Genomic DNA, 22,678 nt, shown 5'->3' on the forward strand with positions numbered 1-22,678 from the left:
TATTCTTGTGTTCTGCGTTCTCAAGAAGACTTGTTTACACACAAATTCAGTTCTCAGATAATACAGCCAACAGCCACAGCCGACACCTGTTTCGTCTATGGTACAATATCCAAAAGACTTCCTCAGGGCTGTAATAAATAAATATACAATCCAATTACCATCTACCACATCTATCAGTCAAAGTTAGGCCTAACCTCCACCAAAAGAAGGGAATAAGAAACGGAAACCGAGAAATAGAGAGCACCCATAATGTGCATAACTCCTACCAATCACCAAAGGAAGTAAATAGGGCCTGGTTTTTATCATCAGTTAAAATCATATGATGATCCAACACCTCTATTTTCATACCAAGAGTGTTCCAAGAAAATCAAAACCAATTAGTAAATCTAATCATAATAAGTGCATCAAAATGTGAGTTTAAAGACAATCAAATAACCCCATGCTCAACAAATTACCAGATTAAAGCTACTCACCTTGAGCAACATATTCAATATAATCAACCAATTCTTCATTCATAAACATCACCATAAAACCTAATTTAATAGGAGAACACGACTACTATCAAATCTGGTCCTGGTATTATACTGGAATCAGTATTATCTATAAGTCCATTTAATAATACCTAACCCTATTGAATTAAAATACACACTTACCTAAATCCAAGTATAGTACATATCATTCACGTAATTCTGGCTCAGAGATAACAGTCTTTGCAAGCAACCAGTCCACGGACAATCTTCTCCTGTCCAGGGTCTCCTTATGCAAAAAGACACAAAACTTTAATAGGAAGCTGATTCCCGCTTCCCATTACCAACATTCTTCTCATTCATGTATATCAAATTGTATGAGTCAGCAATACACCCTAAAAGCCAATTACTATATAATTGTAATGTGTCTTTTTGCATTAGGAGACACTGGGAGCTGAGTGGGAGTTCACAAAAGGGTGTCCACCTTGTTGGCCATACTCCCTTCTCCACCAAAGCAGTCAGCATTAACTTAGAGGCAATGAGTAAAGTATTTACACAACACGTCAAACAGTAATAAAGTGACAACACAACACAGGAAAAATCCCACTTCAATTTACAAAAATAGAGCAATGTTGGATGAATAATTTAAGACCATAGTGACAAAATCCAATCAGTGGAACTGGAGATATGCAATTTTAAGAGTTTTACGAAAATATGGACCCTAAAAGCACAAAGCAACCCACATGTTTATCTTGTCATGGGAGACTGGTGGAAGTCAAAAGTTCAGGCAGTCCCACTGAAATGTAACCTTCTCAAAATCTGGCGGGAAGTGTACAGTTTGAGGTGGAGCGGGCCGCGAGGAGCACCGAGATTGCCATAGATTGTCGTAGATGTAGCGGGAAGAGTCGGCTAGGCACCGTGGACTGTCATTGCTACAGCGTGAAGATACTGTTGGGGGTTGCAGATGATCATTGCTGGAGCTTCACTCTGGGGGTCACCGCAGGGTATTGAACCTGTAGCACAACGTGCAGATCTCATGTTAATGGTAGTCACAAGCGCTGCTGTAGAGCAAAGAGTCAAGCTCACAGGAGCTTCGCATTGACAATCAGCATGGGCGGCAAGATCTTGGCATAAAGTGGCATGTTTGTGGTCACAAAGAGGCCAAAACTTCAGGAAGTGGTTAACTGAGACCATATCAAGGGTCCAGGACCGGAAGGACACCCTTGGAGGCCAGGAACTCACTCCAGCAGAGCCACCAGGCCTCAGGAAGGTCCAGCAGCAAGTCCAGGCAGCAGGCTCAGGTAGGAAGTTGCACAGATTCCACTGGAGCTTGTTGTTTCCTTGTAGCTCAGGACAGAAGGTTAATTAGCGGACCCTTGAAGTCACTTCAGCCTATAGTGATAGGTACAGGTTGAGTCTTACATCTCATTAAGCAGAACAGCTGGCCAGAAGAGTATCAGTCCTTCTTTCAGCAGAGCAGCACCGCAATCCTTCATTTGTAGTATCCACATTTTCAGGAGTGTACTAAAGAGTTGGGGGCCTGAAGTCCACTGTTTATCCTTGGTGCCTGCCTTTGAAGTAGAAGAAGTTTCTAATGGCTTCCACCCCTAGAGGAGTTTGGAATTTCCTACCGCCCTGTCCTGGCCCCAGATTGTCTGTGATCACAATAGTCCACAGTCAAACCCTTGGGAGTTTGCTGGAGCAGTAGCTTTGAAATGTTAGTGTGACAGGTGACAGCTTCACCTTGTAATCTGGACAGAGATGGCCCATCCTGACAACACCCATTCCCCTTTGTCTCACTTGTTTGGGAGGATTACACAAAGACAAACTACATTAGTCATGTGACCCAGGAAAAGGCTGCAAGCACCAACTGTTGGAACAAGAAAATGAAAGCTTTCTAAAAGTAACATTATCAGAAATGTGACTTAAAATCTGACTTTACCATTAAGAAGAGCTTTAAATTGCAACTTTTCAGACATCAGTATCAATATTACTCCCTGTGCCCAATTGAAAGTTATGACTTTATAAATGTAATCAATAAGCCAAATTTACTATGTTTTAAGGAAGAGAACACATGTACTTTAGCACTGGTTAGCAGAGGTAAAGTGCACAGAGTCCTAAAAGCCAACGAAAATGGGTTCAGATAACAGGAGGGTGAAGGCACAATATTTGGAGAGTCCAACATGGGGTTATCAAATAAATTCCATTGTCTACATTTTTTCTCCTGCTAGAAAAGTATTTTTATTAGTGCATTCCCAACCGTCATGTCAACATATTTGTTTTCTGTCACAATGCCTCTCTCATGTGTATGACAGCAGCTTAACTCATATGAGTATCTTAAACCGTCTCCTTGATTTTTTTCTTTAAAAGCACTTTGTCAGAAGTTCCTAAAATGTAATATTTTTTGTGATGCACATTTTGATGTTATTCGCATAGTTTTGTTTTGTCTGTCTGATGCACAGAAAACCATCAATTGGAATTTGAAAGGTCAGTAAAAATACACTGACAGGGGACTGTGCATCACTGATGAATTAATTATGTCCCAACTCATCTAGACAAATCTACTGGATGGTGTCTCCAGGCTTTTTGTTTCCCATAATGCGCGATTTGTATGAGCCGGGAAGCTACCTAATTAAAAGTAGAAAGATTGAAGTGTGAACACTTTAAAAGTATTTTTAATAAAGATCTGTTTAATGGGAGCTGACCTCAGAATTAATTAGGGTGCATTTAAATGTCAGTAGTACTTCTCTCTTTTCTTGTCTCTGTATTACTTGAAAACTATTATTGATAAAGGTGAATAAATATTAAAGTTTATCTATAAATATATTCTCCTTCTTTTAAGACACTGCAGATGTTCGACTGACAGGCTCCAAAGCCCCCTGTGCTGGGATTGTACAGGTGAGGCTGATTAGAAGCTGGAAAAGAGTCTGTGACAGCCAATGGGACATGAAGGATGCTGCTGTGGTGTGTAAAGAGCTGAGCTGTGGAGTTCCAAATTCAGTCCCTCCAGCCTCAGCCTTCGGAGCACAGAAGAATGATCCAGTTGAGATTTCTGATGTCCAGTGCAAAGGAGATGAAAACAGCCTGCTGCAGTGTCCCTACAGCACCAAGACACAGGACTTTTGTTATGATGGGAGGTATGCAGCCGTGAACTGCACAGGTAAGAGCTGCAAAACCACTTCTGGCTGACATGGAATCCAAACTCAATAAAACCTACTGCAGAGTACAGGACTTCCCCCATCTACCACCTCATGATCACCATTCTCTTGCAGTTTATGATAGAGTGCTCCCAACTAAAATTGTATGACCTATTTAGTGCAACCACACATCCTCCTGCAGCACTACTTCCCTTTCCACACAGCGTGATTACTAGGGGTGGGTGGAATTTACATAGTTGCGCTACACAAAGCTCCGCGAAACTGTAATAAATCTCCGTGAGCACGGAGAGTTCCGCGAACATGCGGAATTGCTTGTTCTGCCCGTTCGAGATGCCTTTTTCCTGTTTGCGAACGCTGTTTGCATGCTCGGGGGAAAATATCTCGCAAACACGCATTTTGAAAGCGCGAACAAGCAAAAAATTCCGCGAAGCCTCGGGACATGAAATTACCCAAATTCTGCAAGCGGAACGGAATTTACCGCCCAGGCCTAGTGATTACACCTCCTACTGCATAACTTCTTCCATTTCCATCCAATATGATTACACCTTCTCCTTCAGCATTTCTTCACTTTCTTTCCATTGTGATTACACTGATTCCTACAGAATGTCTTCCCTTTCTATCTAGTGTGATTACATTTCCATTCTGCATAGCTGTTTACCTTTCCATCAGTGTGAATATATCTACTCCTACATCACCTCTTCCCTTTATATCTAGTGTGATATCACCTCTTTCAATAGCAGTTCTTACCTTTCCATCCATTGTGATTACCCTTGCTCCTGCACAAATTATTTCCATTTTATCCAGTGTGACTGATTTTTATCTCCTACAGCACTTCTTTCCTTTCCATCTAGTTTGATTAGACAACCTTTTACACTGCTTTTCCCCTCTATCTAGTTTCATTACATCTCCTCCTACAACAGTGCTCTCCTTTCCATCCAATGTGATTACACCTCTGCCTAAAACACCTCTTCCCTTTCCATCCAGGGTGACTACACCTCCTCCTGTACAGCTGCTTTCCTTTTTATTCAGTGTGATTATATCTCCTATGTAGGAGAGTAGGATCTGCTTCTTATAGTTTCCCCCACTTTTTGCTGATGTTTCAGTGTTTTTCGACTTTAGTCTGGCTAGGGCCCTGCTATCCTGGACCCCAGCCTAGCTGCTTCCGCTCTAAATTGATTAACAGTACTTTAGGTACACTCCATATTGGATTCTGGGGTACCCTTATAAGTCCCTAGTATATGGTATACTATGTACCCAGGACATAGGTACACCTCAGGCCTCCCAGGGGCTGCAGCATGTATTGTGCCACCCCGGGAAGCCGTCCAAAATGACACCACAGGTCTGCTACTGCAGCATGGGTAAGGTGGTGTATGCACCCCTTACTGAGATATAGGTGTTGTATCCTGCTTCTCACTGCTCTTCTCTCATTCTTGTCCTTTCTTAGTCTCTTGTCCTCTCCTGCTCAGCCTGTCTCTATGATGTCATCCTTAGTTCTATCTGTGTATCTTTAAGTGTACTGTCCGTTACCTTGGAGGCTGAGCAGCAGGGCAGCTGCTCCCGGTGGGGCATTTACCTTAACCGTTACTGAAACCTGGATTACTACCTTATCTAAATGCTGTACTTGATTATTTAACTACCAAGAATAAACATACCTCCTGACACAGCAAACAAGAATTCATCTTTCAATTATTGGATGTGACACTGGCGACGATTTAAGGAAAGAAACCATGCCTGATCAAAAAGTATTTTTTTTTTGGTTGCTGTTGGAGGAGGAGCCATGCTACCGCTGCTGCCTGCCGCCACACTCGGCTTTCAGCCTGCTGCCTGCTTGTTGTTGTTGGCAGCTTGTAGGCTGCTCTCACCCGCGGCCACGGCCGCCTCACGGCCGCCTCTATCTACTGGCTCTTATCTACGGCCGCCGGTCCGCCTGCCTGGTCCCGCTGGTTTTACTGCAGCTCCCAGCCAGTGAATCAGTGAGCCATCTGAGCTCCCGGTTCCGGTCCGTCCACCGGCTGACTCCCGCTTGTTCCCAGCTGTCTGCTGGTGCCTCGTCCGGGTTTGAAGGCCAGGAGGTGCTGCATGATTTCACCGTGGACCGGAGGACGGGACTGATGACGGTAGGACAGACGACATCAGAAGATTTGGAAAGGGAGGTGAGAGGAGCAAGACGGTCTTCGAGTGTGGGTTGCAGCGAGCTTCATTCTCCATAAAATACGGGCAGTGCATAAACTGTGAAAGAAAGACTCTATTTGTCATCTGTTGGAGGTTTTGGTCAGAGATCCCGTGAGCCAATCCGCAAGTGCGGTAAAAACAAACAGTAAGGCGGAGCCGGAGGTTGGCGTTAGTGCCGCGAGTGCCACGAGGCGGGTGCCGAGAGTACATGCTCCAGTATGACTGACTTTGAGTGAACTGCTTAGGCGAACAAAGGACGAAGTGGGAGGTTGCTGCTGGTTACCACGTGGCCATGTTCGTGAGGCCGTTTCTGCAGTGGGAGCCGCTTGAACTCTGGGCACCCTGAACGCCCTGAACGCTGTCCAAAAGCGTCAGGAGCCGCGAGAAAAGTCTCTGGTAGCGGCCGGAGTCGCAAGAGCATTTCTGTAGTGGTTGGAGCTGCGAGAGCCTCTTGTAGCGGCCGGAACCGCTAAAATCTACCTTGTGGCGGCCGGAGCCGCGAAAGCTTCCCTGCAGCGGCCGGAGACGGAAAAACCTTCTGCAGTGGCCGGAGCCGCGGAAAAACACCATGCAGCGTTCAGAGCCTCTAAAGCCACCCTGCAGCGGCCGGAGCCGCGAAAGCCTTTTGCAGCGGCTGGGGCCGCGAAAGGCATTTCACAAGCAGTGGAGCTGCGAAAGACTTTCTGTTAGCAGCAGCAATGATAGGAGGAGGAGTAGTAAGAGCTTCCAGTAGCGCCGAACAACGTGGATCTGCATGAGTGGCGTCTGCAGCCTGTCCAGGAGATTAGAGCATCCAGAAATTTGGCAAGTAGACAGGCAGGCTTCAATACGGTACTCTGTGGACAGCTGCCGCAGCCGCCTACAAACAAACAAACAAACTAATAATAATTATTGATGGAGGAGCACGTCTGAACGTGAATTAGCTTGAAGGAACACTGCCTGAAAGGAAAGGGGAAACTGTAGTCTTGGATTATAGTCTTGTGTATATATACATATATATACCAGCAGTGTTACTGTGTAGCGTTTTTAGGCAACCTCAGCCCTTGTCTTTCTGTACTCCCTTTCGCACTTTTTTTTTCTAATGACAGCAAATAAATTAAGGTCAGGGCACTTATAGGTGTGCAAAAACAAAATCAAATCCCCTACGAAATAAGGATGTCTCTGCCATATTGACTAAAGGAAAAAAATCAATGATTTAGTCTATGTGAAAGGGGAAAGGATACAATCCCCAAAGTTACATCAAATACTGTAATAATTGGAGACAGAGGGGAAAATGCGAGTGGGATTAGAAAAGAGTGTGAAAAGGTAAATACTGCTGAAGAGTCCCATATTACTGGTAGTAATTCTAGAGGAGGAGAATCCCGAGAATCCCGAGAACTCCAAGAACCCCAGAGACATCCAGCGCGAAGTCCTGGGGATCAAATCAGTTCTTTAATTCCGCAGGTAACCTTGGGACCTGCTCTAATAACAGTAGATGTGACTGTACATAGAACACCACACGCTTCCCATGGTTCCATAGAAGAGCCCCTTGGTCCTAACCCAGCTGAGGATGTTCAAAGTAATGATTTTACTCTCCCGGATCTAGAGTTAGAACTCTGCAGGAGATGTGTTTCTTGTGATGCTAGCAAGATTATAGAACTAGAAAATACTCCTACAAAAGCAGGTTTAAAATTATGCAGCAGTACGCCATCAAATAAATCAAACAGTTCCCTTTTGCACTCCCTCACCTCTATGACCCCTGATTTAAATATTAATGATACCTCTTCCAGTCAAATACCTAGGAAGGAGATATTGGTCTCGGACTCACTATTATCCTTAGAATATCTAATATCCTCTATTTTAACGCTACAAGAAAAATTTGTAGGAGGTTCTGATTGTGTGTTGGAAACTGTAACCCAAATCCTAAAGGTATTGTTAAAAATCAATCAGGAGAAGGAGGTTAGTTTAAAAACTGATCTCAAACAAATAGAAGGAGAAGTAAAAATAGAAGATGTTGCGGTGAATATACTTGAGAATGCAAATAGTCATCAAATCTATATTAAGCATGACGTTAGTTCTCAAACGGAAAAGCAAATGAACAAATCGATACAGCTAAATTAGGATTCAGCCCAAGAACAAAAAGACTCAGTAGACTCAGCGAAAAGGATAGATAAGGAAGTTTTCCCCATTTTTAGAACCCAGTTAAATGATGAGAAAGAAGATGCTTTAGGAATAGTACACTTGGAAAAAAAAGAGAAAAATTAGAAAAGTGGAAAGAATAGAGGGAAAAAGATTAAATGAATACGAAGAATCTCAAAAAAGAAGCAGCGGAGAATCTGTTTTAAAGAAAATATAGAAGCCCCTGGTATTAAGGAATCTTCCGCTGAATCTCTGTAAAATGCATCACAAGATATGATTCAGGAAAATGAAGCTAATCTCGTGAGTCCAGAGACTAAAGATCCAGTATTAGGGCCAATAGTGGCCTATGAAGCTCCCATCTCAAATATCGCATATCCCACAACAGTATTTGATAATTTCACAATAGAGGGGTCTTCATCCGTGATAACGCAGAGCAGCAGAAGTCTGATAGTCTTTCTTCTTCAGCGCTTAATCCTTTGGCTATTCCCTTTTCCGACATTGTGAAAAGTAATGTTAGATCAAAGAAAACTGAGGTTGATCACATCAGGGAAAGTATAGACACATTCCAATTAGATTTTATACCTCTGTTTGATACGGATTTAAAACTAAATAGGTCTCGGCTTCTCAAATGTTTCCAGGAGATTGAAAGTTTAAAACTTATTCAAAGTAGTGATATAAGGTTAGTCTCCCTTTTAGAAACAGAAGTTGGCTATATATCGAGGGTAAGATTTAATTCCAAAATTGTTGTTAACCTTGTAGTTCAATGGTCAGAAGACCTACAAAGTAGGGGGATCAATGTTACCCCTTTCTCAGAGAACCCCGAATCAGAACCCTCGATAATAAGTTCATGCCAACACAGATAGTTTCATGTAGTAAAGATTGCCCGCATGATACGGAGGAATTAAAAATCTGTATTACAAAAAGCGGCAGACGAGTGAATTTTAAAGATTCAGTTTCACTCTATTCTCAAGGGAACTATAAAGAAGAGAGCTCTAACTGGAACTGGCTTCCTGGTGTTCTATTGAGTAGTTCTAATAATAAACTTCCTCAACAGCTATCCCTTTAGTAATGAATTAAAAATAATACCTTGGAATGCTGCAGGAATAAAGAACAATAAGGAAAAGTCACACTACATATGTACACTTGGTGCAAATATGATTTGTCTACAAGAGACCTGGTGTACAGAGGAAATTCTATGTAAGGATTATTTTACTTTAGATTGTTCGGCAGTTCCATCTAGGAGAGGACATGCAAGGGGAGGAGTGGCATGCCTGTTGTCAAATAAGATAAAATGGAACTATAACTGCAATAAAGATCCTAGTAACCTTTTTCTGGCAATAACGTTATATAACTCGAATAATGATGTAAATTGTAAACCATTGACGTTGATAAATGCTTATATTCCTCCTGACGCCTGTCATGATACACTTTTGAGGAAGGTTTTCTCTTATATTAAAAAAGTCAATGAAGCAGAACTCTCCTCTCATATGGTTTTGGTAGGGGATCTGAACTGTAAATTTTCGAATTCCACTTTGGACATATTCCGAAATGAGGAAAAAGAAGAATCCTTACAGATCCCACAAGCTCTTCTCCCACAAAATATTAAGACAAATAAGAGGGGAAAAATGCTTTTGGATGAGTTATCAAAAGTTGATGGCATTGTAGTAAATGGAAGACTTCCCTCTGATAAACCAGCAAATTTTACTTGTAAATCTAACAACAGAGAATCTATTTTAGATTACGTGGCAGTGGGAAGTATATCCTTTTTCTTATTGAAGGATCTTAAGGTTTCCAATTCTCTCTATAGTGACCATAAGATATTAACTCTTACTGTAAATTTAGATCTTCTTGGGTGTGACCCATGGTCACTAAACAGAAAAGCAGTTAGTTTCACTAAGAATTCCGGGAAATGCTATTGGGATACCAAGGCTATTTTGGGTTTGGATGCTATCTTAGAGGCTACTGTAGAGAACTTGGCTAACTGGAATGGATCAGAAGTTGCTAGTTTTATTGATTTTATGATGAAATTGATAGCTTATGTTAGGAAGTCAAATAAAAAAAGAAGTATTAAAGTAGCCCCTAAATCCTTACATTCATTTAATCTTGTAATAAATAAGCTGATTAGAGAACAGTACCTTCACTACTCCTCTGATAGATATCGCACAATATTGCTATTAAAGAGGAGGAGGACTATGGCAAAGGCAAAGTTAAGAAAAGAGAGGGAAGATAAAATTTGCATAAACTTGAGAGAAGCAGTGTCTAAACGCCAAGTAAGAAAGTATTGGTCTCTCATTGGGGAGGGATGTGGAGCTAGATCATGTCCTCTCCCAATTGCTATTGAGGAGCATAAATGGGTTAGTTATATACAGGACCTATATGCGAGTAATGCAGCTACAATGGTATGCACTGCATTAAAGGAAGATCTATCTTTATATGGCTCGCCATCTGAAAAAGATATTGAAATGGCAATCAAGGGGATGCGGTCCTCCGGGGCGATGGGCCCGGATGAGCTTCCGATTACGGTTTTAAAACAAAACAGTAAAATGTGGAGTAAAATCCTTTATCCGGTGTTTAACTACTGCTATGTAAACAAAACGGTTCTTCCATCCTGGAAGGGGAGTATAGTGCTCCCCCTTTTTAAGAAGGGAGACCGAGATGCCCCAAAAAACTATTGTCAAATTACCCTCTTAGATGCAATAGGTAAAGTTTTCGCCAAATGCCTCCTGATGCAAATAAATGAATGGGTAAACGGGGCTGACATTTTACCTTGTGAACAAACAGGTTTAGGTCTAAACATGGAACTATGGATAATCTAACGGCTTTACAGGTAATAAATGAAAAATATGTTAGAGTCAGAGGTGGAAGAGTGTACACAGCGTTTATAGACTTCTCCACAGCATTTGATAAAGTAGATCGATTATTGCTGTGGGGAAAATTGTCGAACCTGGGTATGCCAGCCATCCTCTTGGAGTTGGTCCGTGCCCTCTACACAGATACCTGGTGTAGAGTCTTATTGGGAGGGGAAAGAGGTCTCTCCCAAATAATTCCCACTGTAAATGGCCTAAAACAGGGATGCTTATTGGCCCCCCTACTTTTCTCCCTTTATATCTCTGACCTTCCTTATGTTCTGTCTCAAGGTGAAGGCATTGCTCCATTATTGGGGGGGAAATCAATTGTTTGTTTACTTTATGCAGACGACATTTTAATATTGGATCTGACCCCGAGGGGATTAAATAGTCGTGTTCAGATGCTCCATGAATATGCAGAGGCCCATTTTTTAAAGATAAATGTAACTAAAAGCAAAGTAAAGTGCATGCATGGTAGAAAAAAGGTGAAGTATGGAAACTTCGTTTGGTCTGTAGGTGGGCAAAAACTTGTAAAATCCTATGTTTTCTTGGGAAAAACGGTGTGTAGCAACTTAAGTGATAAAGCACACATAGAAAATAGTACTCTTAAAGCAATTACACAGGGGAAAAGTTTGGGCTCCCTTTACAGATCAACCGGAAGGAGACACTTTGGAATGCTATTGGAGGTCTTTCGTGTTAAAATTCCTTCCTCCTTGTTATATGGTATGGAATTACTTGACCTAGGAAAATGGGGTTTGTTAAATATAACAGAAGGCAAAATTTTACGGAGCCTAGCCTCAGTTAACTCTGCTTGTCCTGTGGCCACTTTAAGATTGGAATTTGGATTAAGAAGTACCTGGGTACAGGGCCTTGCAGGGATAGTACGTTGGGTTAGAAGTCTTGTAAAGGGTGAGATAGGTACAATAAGAATTACTGGGAAGTCTAAATGAGCAATCTCTAATTGTTAAAAATTTTAGAGCTGCGGTAGACTTACTCCAGCTAGATGTAACCGCACTTTTCACCCTAACACCATATAAATTAAAAGCGACTCTGAAACAGGCTACCTGGAAATTAAGTTTTTCAAGGGATAGGGAAGCCCGCATCTTAAAGAGAGGCACTGATCCGTCTATTGACTCCTGTATGATAAACAAAGCACAGGCATATATTACTTGGAACCTGCCTCATGGAGTGCGCCGTTTTTGGTATTATTGAGGCAAGGTTTACTCCCCTTAAACAACTTAATATCTAAATGGTATGGTTCCTCTCCAGCCTGTAATTTGTGCAATAATCCTGTCCAGGACATTATGCATGTACTATTTACTTGTCCTGCTCTACTATCATGTCGTCGTAAATGGATAAGGCCTATTTTATTTCATCTTTCCTGGCAAACCGTACCCAGACAGTAAAGTTGGGAGATTTCTATTCCCCTATCTCTGCACTCCCTTGTGGAGTCCCACAAGGCTCCTCGCTAAGCCCTATGCTTTTCAATATCTATGTAGCGGACTTGGCGAGGATAATAAAGGCCTATGGGATACAGCTTACATCGTATGCAGATGATACCCAGCTGGTGCTGGGTATCCACAAGGATGGTCACACTGTAGCAGCCAACTTCCAGAAAGCTATGCTTGAGGTCAGTAGCTGGATGGCCCTGAACTGCCTTCGCCTCAACTCGGATAAGACCGAGATTATGACCTTCGGAAGACTCTCCCCTGAATGGTCTTATGGTTGGTGGCCAGAAAAGCTAGGCCCCCCACCTGTTCCAGTGGAAAAAACCCGAAATTTGGGAGTGATCTTTGACACTAAGTTGGTCTTTGACCTTCATACCAACAAGGTTGTGTCATCATCTTTTTTCATTCTGAAAAAAATAAAGAAGTTGCTGCCTTACCGCCCGCCGTCAGCTGGGAAGACTCTGGTTTCTACCCTAGTCTTCTCCAGGATAGACTATGGGAATGCACTCTTCCTTCATACTCAGAAGCGTGTCACAACGAAGCTGCAATCTATTCAGAATGCGGCTGCTAGGATTCTTCTTAACATCCCTCGTCGCAAATCCACCACTTTCGGTATTCGTCAGCTTCATTGGCTGAGAGTCGAGAGCCGCGTTAAGTTTAAGGCCCTCTGTATTGCTTATAAGGCTGTACATGGCACGGGACCTAGGTTCTTGGTTGAAGCCTTTCAACTGTATACTCCCAGCAGGCAATTAAGATCGGCCAATATCAGTCTCCTCCCTGTGCCACGCACAAGATCGGTCACCTGGGGAGACAGGCGCTTTCTTGTGGCCACTCCAAAACTTTGGAACCTTTTGCCACTAGCCATCAAAACCGCCCGAATCTGATGAGCTTTCGCAGGCTCTTGAAAACATGGCTGTTTAATCAGTAAGAGGATGGTTTGATGATAGACTCCAGTTGCTCTACAGCGCCGAGACACCTTCGGGTATTTGTCGCGCTATAAAAGTTGCGTAAATAAAATAAATAAATAAAAATAAATATTTGTTTTTCTTTATCTATTCTCTCTGCCCGGGATCTGACAGATTCCATCTATGTACCACCAAATTTTGTCATAGAATTTTTTACTTTTTTAAGTGTTTTTTAGATATATATTGAAACATGTACTTGCTGGGTATTTTAGTGAAAATTGGTTTTACTGTGATTTTTTATTATATTTATAACATTTGTATATTATAATTGAATGTTTTGAAAATGTAAATTTCAAATTTTATGTGGATCTCTTCAGGGTTCCAAGATCATAAATAAAATAAATTGAATTGATAGGATCATAAAGATACTGCAACAGAAGAAACTATCTGAACCTCATGCCCAACCTCTTGAGTGCCCCACCGGTGTCTACAACTACCGGCAGCCAGAAGAAAGTTGGGTTTGGACATGTTAAAGTACGCCTATACATTGGATGTTTAAGTTGTCACCTTCTGTTTGAAATCTGCTTTTACATATTATAATATTCAGCTACATGTGGAGACTCCCTGCCTTACAGTCATCTTACAAAAGGAAGTGATTCGATTTGAATAACTTGGAACTTGTACATGGATACTTTATGCTGCCTGCTACCAACTTTCATGTGACTGAAAATGAGTAGATAATGTATTCAGAAACAAACTTTGCTGCCATCAGAGTTGTGAAATAATCTAGCGTTGGTGTGATGTGAACAGTTATCAATTTTGGTTGTGCATCTGAGATGAGCCGGAGAGTCTGTGAACCCTGCTGAGATTACTTGGTGTACTTTAAAGGAAATTCCTGCCTCCCCGATGGTATCATCCTTCGCAATACTTTGGGGAAAAGGTGCCTTTTATGGACTTTTATGTGCGCTCTACCATGGCCATTGGCATGCAAAAGCGTGCCATTAGCCACTCTGCCCCTCGTCAAAAGCGTGCTGCCATTTTGTGGTTGGTCGTGGCTCAGAGTAAAGGTTAATCAAGGCAGTTTCCGAGAAGGATCTGGTGGATATTTTCTTTTCCGCCTGGATCGTTTGGTGGATTTTTGTGGTGGTGAGGTGACGACTTCGTGGAGACAGCTATGGGTTCGGGTGAGATGTCGCTCACCATATCTTCTTCAGTGTAGACTATGTTGTGTTTACAATCTTCTTGCAGTTGGTGACAGTCTCTATGTGGAAAAGTTTACCGGAGTTTTCAGAAAGCTGCCTCCGAAAATTAGACAACGGTGACTACATTTATTTTTTTTATTTGTTATGTTTAAAATATTGCTAATTGCACCTTGCATTTCAATTAATTTACGAACTGTGCTGTTGGTCTGATGTTTTACAGTTTATTGTAATTTATTACCTGTTATATGATACTTTATGCAAGCCATTTTATGCTGGTCTGTTCATAATTCTTCCTTTGAAGCTCAGGGTGGCTCAGAGCTGGGCATCCTAATCTTTTTGTGGGGAGCCATTTTTGTGCTCAATATATTTATTGAGGTGCGCTATCCCGTTTATCGTTCAGTTGTTTAGTTTACTTGTCCTGGACCTCGTTAGGGCTCAATTAGTTTGAGGTGTATAATGCTATTTATTATTACAGGTAATGAGCAATTGTGACGATCGATTCTGTCTATGTTTACCTGTACTGAAATTAAGCATTTGATGCTCAATTTATTTGAGGAGTTCATTTCCATTTGTATTTTCTGGAGGTTAGTTGTAGGGATTTTAATTCTGCTACGTTTGTTGGAGCCATTTATTTGCTCAATATCTATTGAGGTGCTCCATTCTTGTTATGCTTATTGCTGAAGGGCCATACAGGGCTCAGTGCTTATGATGAGCCATAGGGGTGCTCAGTTTTATTTCGTATTGCTAGTGAGCCATTTATTTGCTCGACTTTTGTTGAGGTGCTCAGTGTTATCTATGCTTACCTCTATTTAATTAGAAGGGTTCATATTACATTTTCATGCTCAGTGTTTGTAAGGAGCCGTAGATGTGCTCAGTTATATATATGCTTAAATTTTGTGACCCACTTTGGTGCTCTGCTTTGCTAGAGGTGTTCTATTCGTATTGAGATTGTCAGTTCTATTTCGTATTACTGGTGATGAGCCTAGGGCTCAATTCTCTTGGAGCTTATGTATGCTCAACCACTTCGGTGCTATATGCTTTTTAGAGGTGTTCAGATTTCATTTATGATTGACGGTACTGAACCTTTATTGCTCAAATTTTCATTGAGGTGTTCAGTTCCATTTTCATTCTAATGTTGATTTTGTCAAGTGGTTTACCAAAACCACTTTTATTCTTGTTAGCTCATGGTGTTGGTACAATGTTGGTACCTTCACACTTACCTCTTCTCTTCACCATTCTGAAGAGGGTGTTTATTTTTGTGCTTTTTATGTTGTTCCTTTATTCTACACTTCTGCTCTCTGTTTTATCTTCTTCAACTTTCCGTTTAAAGGGGGAAGGTGTATTGTATCCTGCTTCTCCCTGCTCTTCTCTCTTTCTTGTCCTTTCTTAGTCTCTTGTACTCTGCTGCTCAGCCTGTCTCTATGATGTCATCCTTATTTCTATTTGTGTATCTTGAAGTGTACTGTCCGTTACCTTGGAGGCTGAGCAGCAGGGCAGCTGCTCCCGGTGGGGCATTTACCTTAACCTTTACTGAAACCTGGATTACTATCTTATCTAAATGCTGTACTTGATTATTTAATTACCAAGAATAAACATACATCCTGACACAGCAAATAAGAAGTCATCTTTCAATTATTGGATGTTACAATAGGTTCACTGTGTCTCTCCATATCACTGCACATGTAAACCTATCAGTCACCCCTATGGCAGGCCTTTACAATCTTGATGGCAGGGTGCTGGGTTTCATGTGAGAGAGTGCCATGCATGAGCAGAGCCCAATAGCAGGTTTCAGAACCTTTATTACGGGGTTGTTTGTGATGCAGCCAAACCATATACTCTTAAGTGCATTATAACCTTGCGGTAAATGCTAACTTTGGAATGGCTGCATAGAAACATGTTGTGTTTGGTGTCAAACACATTGGAATCATACCCCCACACAAGTAAATGGTGTGGGAGAATGATCCCACCCTTCTAGAGGGAGAAACATGACAGCACTGGTATACCCGTACCAACTCAACAGAGCCCTGGCATCACAAAATGGATGCTGCAGCCACAGACATGAGTCTGGCCTCCTGCTGCTGGATGATACTCCAGCAGGGGAGGCCTATACAATAGGTTTACTGTCACAGGGAGGTGTGGCCACCTCACAGACAGGCTTTAAGTGTATTGGGGCTTGGTGGGTGCACTCCAAGAGTGCTATGAACTCTGCACTGGGGGCACATTTGGTGTCCCTGTGCATAGTCCAGCTCAAACTGGTTTGCTGGGACTACCAACCCCTGCTCTGGTGAGAAACTGGACAAAGGAAATGGGTGTAGCCACCCCTCCTTCCTGACCCTCCCATAGATGGGTCCTTAGAGTTTGTCCCATCCTTCCTTGGGTATAAGATAGGAACCCCTGGCTACAGGACTTTATATTTACCTGGACGAATCTCAGATACATAATCTTGGAACTTCGAGGATCTACAAGGTGCTACATGACTGAAGAATCTCCCTTGGAGTAAAGGAGTTATACCCGTACAAAGTAGGCACCTAAGCCACATCTGACTGGTTTGTATCTCCGAAGTTCCCGCCGGACTCCAAAGAATCTACAATACAGGAGGTGGGTCCCCAGACTTCGCACAGGCTGACCCGAGCTCCCTGCAAAGCTGAGACCCGTAGCCCTCGTGAGGACTGCGGAACCAGAACCCCTGGATACCGTGCACATTTGCAAGTGCATATGCTTCTTGTTAATCCTTGAGGCTGTGCTTTGCACTCCTTGTAGTCCATACCCCGAGCAGCGTTTTCACCGAAGATTTCTGGCCTACACTCATGAGTGTCCCGTGGGCTGGTATTGTGTGATTCCTCTCGTGGTCCCTTCGAGATCCCTGGTCCGTCGACTGGTGGGTCCCTATGAGGCAACTCTAACTTTAATTGGGCTTATCTGGTTGCTCCAGATGTGCTCTGACTCTCCATTGCTTGGGGAGTCCCAGGACCGTGCTGGTCCGCACCAAAGCATCTTTTCTCTTAAGAAAAATCCTAAACTTACTACCATTTTGGTATTCACAGAAGGCACTTACTCATTTCGGTATTCACAGAAGTTAGGACTCCTAACTTTAGGACTTCTAAATGCCTTCTGTGAATACCGAAAGTCTTAAAGTTAGGATATTTCTCGGTTTAGGAGTAGTAAAGTTAGGACTCCTACCTTTAGGACTCCTAAATGCCTTCTGTGAATACCGAAAGTCTTAAAGTTAGGATTTTTCTCAGTTTAGGAGTAGTAAAGTTAGTACTCCTAACTTTACTACTCCTAAACTGAGAAACATCCTAACTAGGACTCCTAACTTCTGTGAATACCGAAATGAGTAAGTGCCTTCTGTGAATACCAAAATGAGTAAGTGCCTTCAGTGAATACCAAAATGGTAGTAAGTTTAGTATTTTGTCTTAAGTTAGTTCTGTGAATCGGGCCCACTGTCATTACACCTCCTCCTGCAAAGCTTCTTCCCTTTCCATCAAGTGTTATTACACCTGCTCCTGCACAGCTTATTCCTTTTCCATCCAGTGTCATTACACATACTCCCACAAAACGTCTTCCCTTTCTATTGAGTGATTACACCTCCTCCTACAAGACTTTTTCCCTTTCTATTCAGTACACCTCCTCCTGTACATCTTCTTCCCTTTCCATCCAGTGCCATTACACCTTCTCCTGCACAGCTTCTTCCTTTTCTATTCAGTGTGATTACACCTCCTCCTCTACAGCTTCTCCCCTTACCATCCAGTGTGATTACACCTCCTCCACCAGCACTTCTTCCCTTTCCATCAAGTTTGATTACACCTCCTCCTGCACAGCTTCTTCTCTTTCCATCCTGTGCCATTATACCTTCTCCTACAAGACTTCTTCCCTTTCTTTTCAGTGTAATTACACCTCCTCCTATAATACTTCTTCCCTTTCCATCCAGTGTGATTATGCCTCAACCTGCACAGCTTCTTCCCTTTCCATCAAGTGTGATTACACCTCCTCCTACAACACTTCTTCACTTTCTATTCAGTGTGATTACACCTCCTCCTACAAGACTTCGTCCCTTTCCATCGAGTGTGATTACACCTCCTCCTGCACAGCTTCTTCTCTTTCCATCTTGTGCCATTATACCTTCTCCTACAAGACTTCTTCCCTTTCTTTTCAGTGTAATTACACCTCCTCCTATAATACTTCTTCCCTTTCCATCCAGTGTGATTACACCTCCTCCTACAAGACTTCTTCCCTTTCCATCCAGTGTGATTACACCTCCTCCTGCACAGCTTCTTCCATTTCCATCCTGTGTCATTACACCTTCTCCTACAAGAATTCTTCCATTTCTTTTCAGTGTAATTACACCTCCTCCTACAACACTTCTTCCCTTTCTATTCAGTGTGATTACACCTCCTCCTACAAGACTTCTTCCCTTTCCATCCAGTGTGATTACACCTCCTCCTGCAGCACTTCTTCCCTTTCCATCCAGTGTGATTACACCTTCTCCTACAAGACTTCTTCCCAATCCATCCAATGTGATTACACCTCCTCCTACAACACTTCTTCCCTTTCCATCCAGTGTCATTACACCTCCTCCTGCACAACTTCTCCCCTTTCTATCCAGTGTGATTACAACTCCTCCTGCACAGCTTCTTCCCTTTCCATCCAGTGTCATTACACCTCCTCCTGCACAGCTTCCTCCCTTTCCATCCAGTGTCATTACACCTCCTCCTGCACAGCTTCTTCCCTTTCCATCCAGTGTGATTACACCTCCTCCTGCACAGCTTCTTCACTTTCCGTCTAGTGTGATTACTCCTCCATTTACAACACTTCTCCCCTTTCCATCCAGTGTCATTACACCTCCTCCTGCAAGACTTCTTCCCTTTCCATCCAGTGTGATTACACCTCCTCCTGCACAGCTTCTTCCCTTTCCATCCAGTGTCATTACACCTCCTCCTGCACAGCTTCTTTCCTTTCCGTCCAGTGTGATTACACCTCCATTTACAACACTTCTCCCCTTTCCATCCAGTGTCATTACACCTCCTCCTGCAAGACTTCTTCCCTTTCCATCCAGTGTGATTACACCTCCTCCTGCACAGCTTCTTCCCTTTCCATCCAGTGTGATTACACCTCCTTCTGCCCAGCTTCTTCCCTTTCTATTCAGTGTCATTACTATCCTTATTGTATGCCGCACTCTTACTATCCGTGTCGGATGCCACACTCTTACTATCCTTGTGGGATGCCGCAGTCTTACTATCCTTGTCCGATGCTGCAGTCTTACTATCCTTGTCGGATGCCACACTCTTACTATCCTTGTGAGATGCCACACTCTTACTACCCTTGTGGGATGCCACAATAATACTATCCTTGTGGGATACTGCACTATTACTATCACTGTGAGATGCCACACTCCTACTATCCTTGTGGTGTGCCATGCTCTTACTATCCTTGTGTGATGCCACACTCTTACTACGATTGTGGGATGCCACAATAATATTGTCCTTGTGGGATACTGCACTATTACTATCTTTGTGGGATGCCGCGCTCTCATGTTGTGGGATGACACACTCTTACTATCCTTGTGGGGTGCCACATTCTGACTATCCTTGTGGGATGCCAAACTCTTACTATCCTTTTGGGAAGCCAAACTCTTATTAACCTTTGTGGGATGCCACACTGTTACAATCCTTGTGGGGTACCAAACTCTTACTATCCTTGTGGGATGCCACACTCATAGTATCCTTGTGGTATACCACACTCTTACTATCCTAGTGGGATCCCGTTCTATTACAGTCACTCAGGGATGCTGCATTCTTACTATCCTTGTGGGATGCCACACTATTACTAGCACTGTTGATGCCACACTCTTACTATCATTGTGGGATGCTGCACTCATACTATCCTTGTGGGATGCCACACTCATACTATCACTGTAGGATGAAACACTCTTACTATCCTTGTGGTATGCTGCACATATCCTCGTGGGATGTCGCACTCTTACTATCCTTGTGGTATGCTGCACATATCCTTGTGGGATGACGCACTCTTACTATCATTGTGGGATGCTGCACTCATACTATCCTTGTGGGGTGCCACACTCATACTATCACTGTAGGATGAAACACTCTTACTATCCTTGTGGTATGCTGCACATATCCTCGTGGGATGTCGCACTCTTACTATCCTTGTGGGATGCCACACTCATACTATCCCGGTGGGATGCTGCACTCTTACTATCCTAGCGGCATGCCACACTTTTTCTGTCACTGTGGGATGCCCAGTCTTACTATCTTTGTGGGAGGCCACACTCTTACTAGCACTGTTGATGCCACACTCTTACTATCACTGTGGGATCCCACACTCTTACTATCATTGTGGGATGAAGCACTCTTACTATCCTTGTGGTATGCTGCACATATCCTCGTGGGATGCCACACTCTTACTATTCTTGTGGGATGCCACACTCTTACTATCCTAGCGGCATGCTACACTCTTTCTATCACTCTGGGATGTCCAGTCTTACTTTCTTTGTGGGAGGCCACACTCTTACTATCCTTGTGGGATCCTGTTCTATTACAGTCACTCAGGGATGCTGCACTCTTACTATCACTGTGTGATGCCACACTCTTACTTTCCTTGTGGGATGCTGCACTCTTACTATCACTGTGTGATGCCACTCTCTTACTATCATTGTGGGAAGTTGCACTCATACTATCCTTGTGGGATGCTGCACTCATACTATCCTTGTGGGATGACGCACTCATACTATCCTTGTGGGATGACGCACTCATACTATCCTTGTGGGATGACGCACTCATACTATCCTTGTGGGATGCTGCACTTTTACTATCCTTGTATGATGTCGCACTCTTACTATCCTTGTGGGATGCCACACTCTTACTATCCTTGTCGGATGCCGCACTCATGATATCCTTGTGGGATGGCACACTCTTACTATCCTTTTGGCAAAAAGTAAGTACCATAACACACAAAATGCACAACTGTGGTCAAGGTCATGTGTATATGGTAAATGAGTAAGTTATCCTCTCTCAACACCCCTGTGATGTCATACACCTAACTTGGGGAGACATCCCTTAAGGATAAGAACCTTCACTCACCCGAAGGTGACATGCTTCATCATATGGGTCCCCCTTACCAGTGTGGAAAACCTAGTCCACACTGGGAGCTACTACTCCGGGATCTTAAAGGAGGAGCTCAGAGATGTTTTATGGGCAAAGGGATGATAATCCCATATGTGAGCAAAATAGGTGTAGTGAGAATAGCAGCGCTGTGTACAACATCAACAAGTGAGTTTAAAACTATCTAAGGGGATACACTAACTATTTTATTGATGTGCTCCGCTTGACAGGGTTAAAAAAGGAACAGCACAGTGGTATAGAGGTAGAACCACTGTCACTAAGTGGTCGACATGTTTCAGCCTCTTGATCACAAGGTATCATCGGCTTTCTTCAGGACCAGTTGAGAAAGATGTGATATTGCTGCTGCCAATATGTGACAAAAACAAAATTAAATTGAAATAATACTACACCGGTATTCCTGTCTTATATTCTGGTGATCAGGTCATACCCAGGTATCTGCAGGGTGAAATAGCAAAACGAAAAGAGAGAAACATATACACATTTGGTCAAAATCACACATGTACCTTAGATATATATCATCTGTTTTAATGGTGTCAAATATTTAGGGTTGTTACACTCATAAGGACTTACCCTCAATAAGTAGGAAATCCTGCCTCACCTCTACCTGGCAGGCTGCTCTGGGAGGAGGCCCCGCACTAAGGGGAAAATTTAATACATATTCATGTATCTATACTTTTTACCTGCAAAAGGCAGACTGTCCAACAGGTACATAATACAAATTCCAAAATAAGGCTCAACTAAAAAGGAGTTTAAAGGCACTCAAAAGGTATTTACAATGCACTGACCCATAAAAACACATGAAGGTGCATAGAGGGAGGAAATTCTTATAACTAGGTCTCTTCCCTCAGTCTTAATTGGGGAACGCACATTCAGTGGTCTTTAATAATTTCCCCCATAGACCCTCAATCTACGGTAGTTTTTCATAAAAAGTAAGTACCACCTACGCAATCCTAAACACCTTAGGCAAATATCAAGCAGGGAACCATGAACTCACTAGCATCACCTATACTAGGAAAAACAACCTGCTAAGAATAAAAATACATTCAGAGGTATAGGCAGAAAGCATTACACATGATGCAGAAATCACATTAGGCAGGTAACCACATTTGTGCAAAAGATCACATAGGGCATAAACACGTACCCCACAAAAGGGCACAACACATGGAACTGTCCCCAGGCCAACTGGCCTCTCAGGGGCTGAAACGCCCTGTGTCCAAAAT

At 42.7% G+C, this 22,678-nt stretch overlaps 1 protein-coding gene across 1 annotated transcript in view; it reads left to right on the forward strand.

Annotated features, from left to right (window-relative positions):
* LOC144806407 (CD5 antigen-like) overlaps window positions 1-22,678 on the forward strand; it is a 381,883-nt gene that overhangs the window by 40,042 nt on the left and 319,163 nt on the right. The window contains exon 3 of the mRNA XM_078672771.1: window positions 3,310-3,627. Within this exon, the coding sequence (XP_078528897.1) occupies window positions 3,310-3,627 (318 nt within the window). The remainder of the gene's footprint in view (window positions 1-3,309; window positions 3,628-22,678) is intronic.

Source organism: Lissotriton helveticus, chromosome 1_2, assembly GCF_964261635.1.
Source record: "Lissotriton helveticus chromosome 1_2, aLisHel1.1, whole genome shotgun sequence".
NCBI lineage: Eukaryota > Metazoa > Chordata > Amphibia > Caudata > Salamandridae > Lissotriton > Lissotriton helveticus.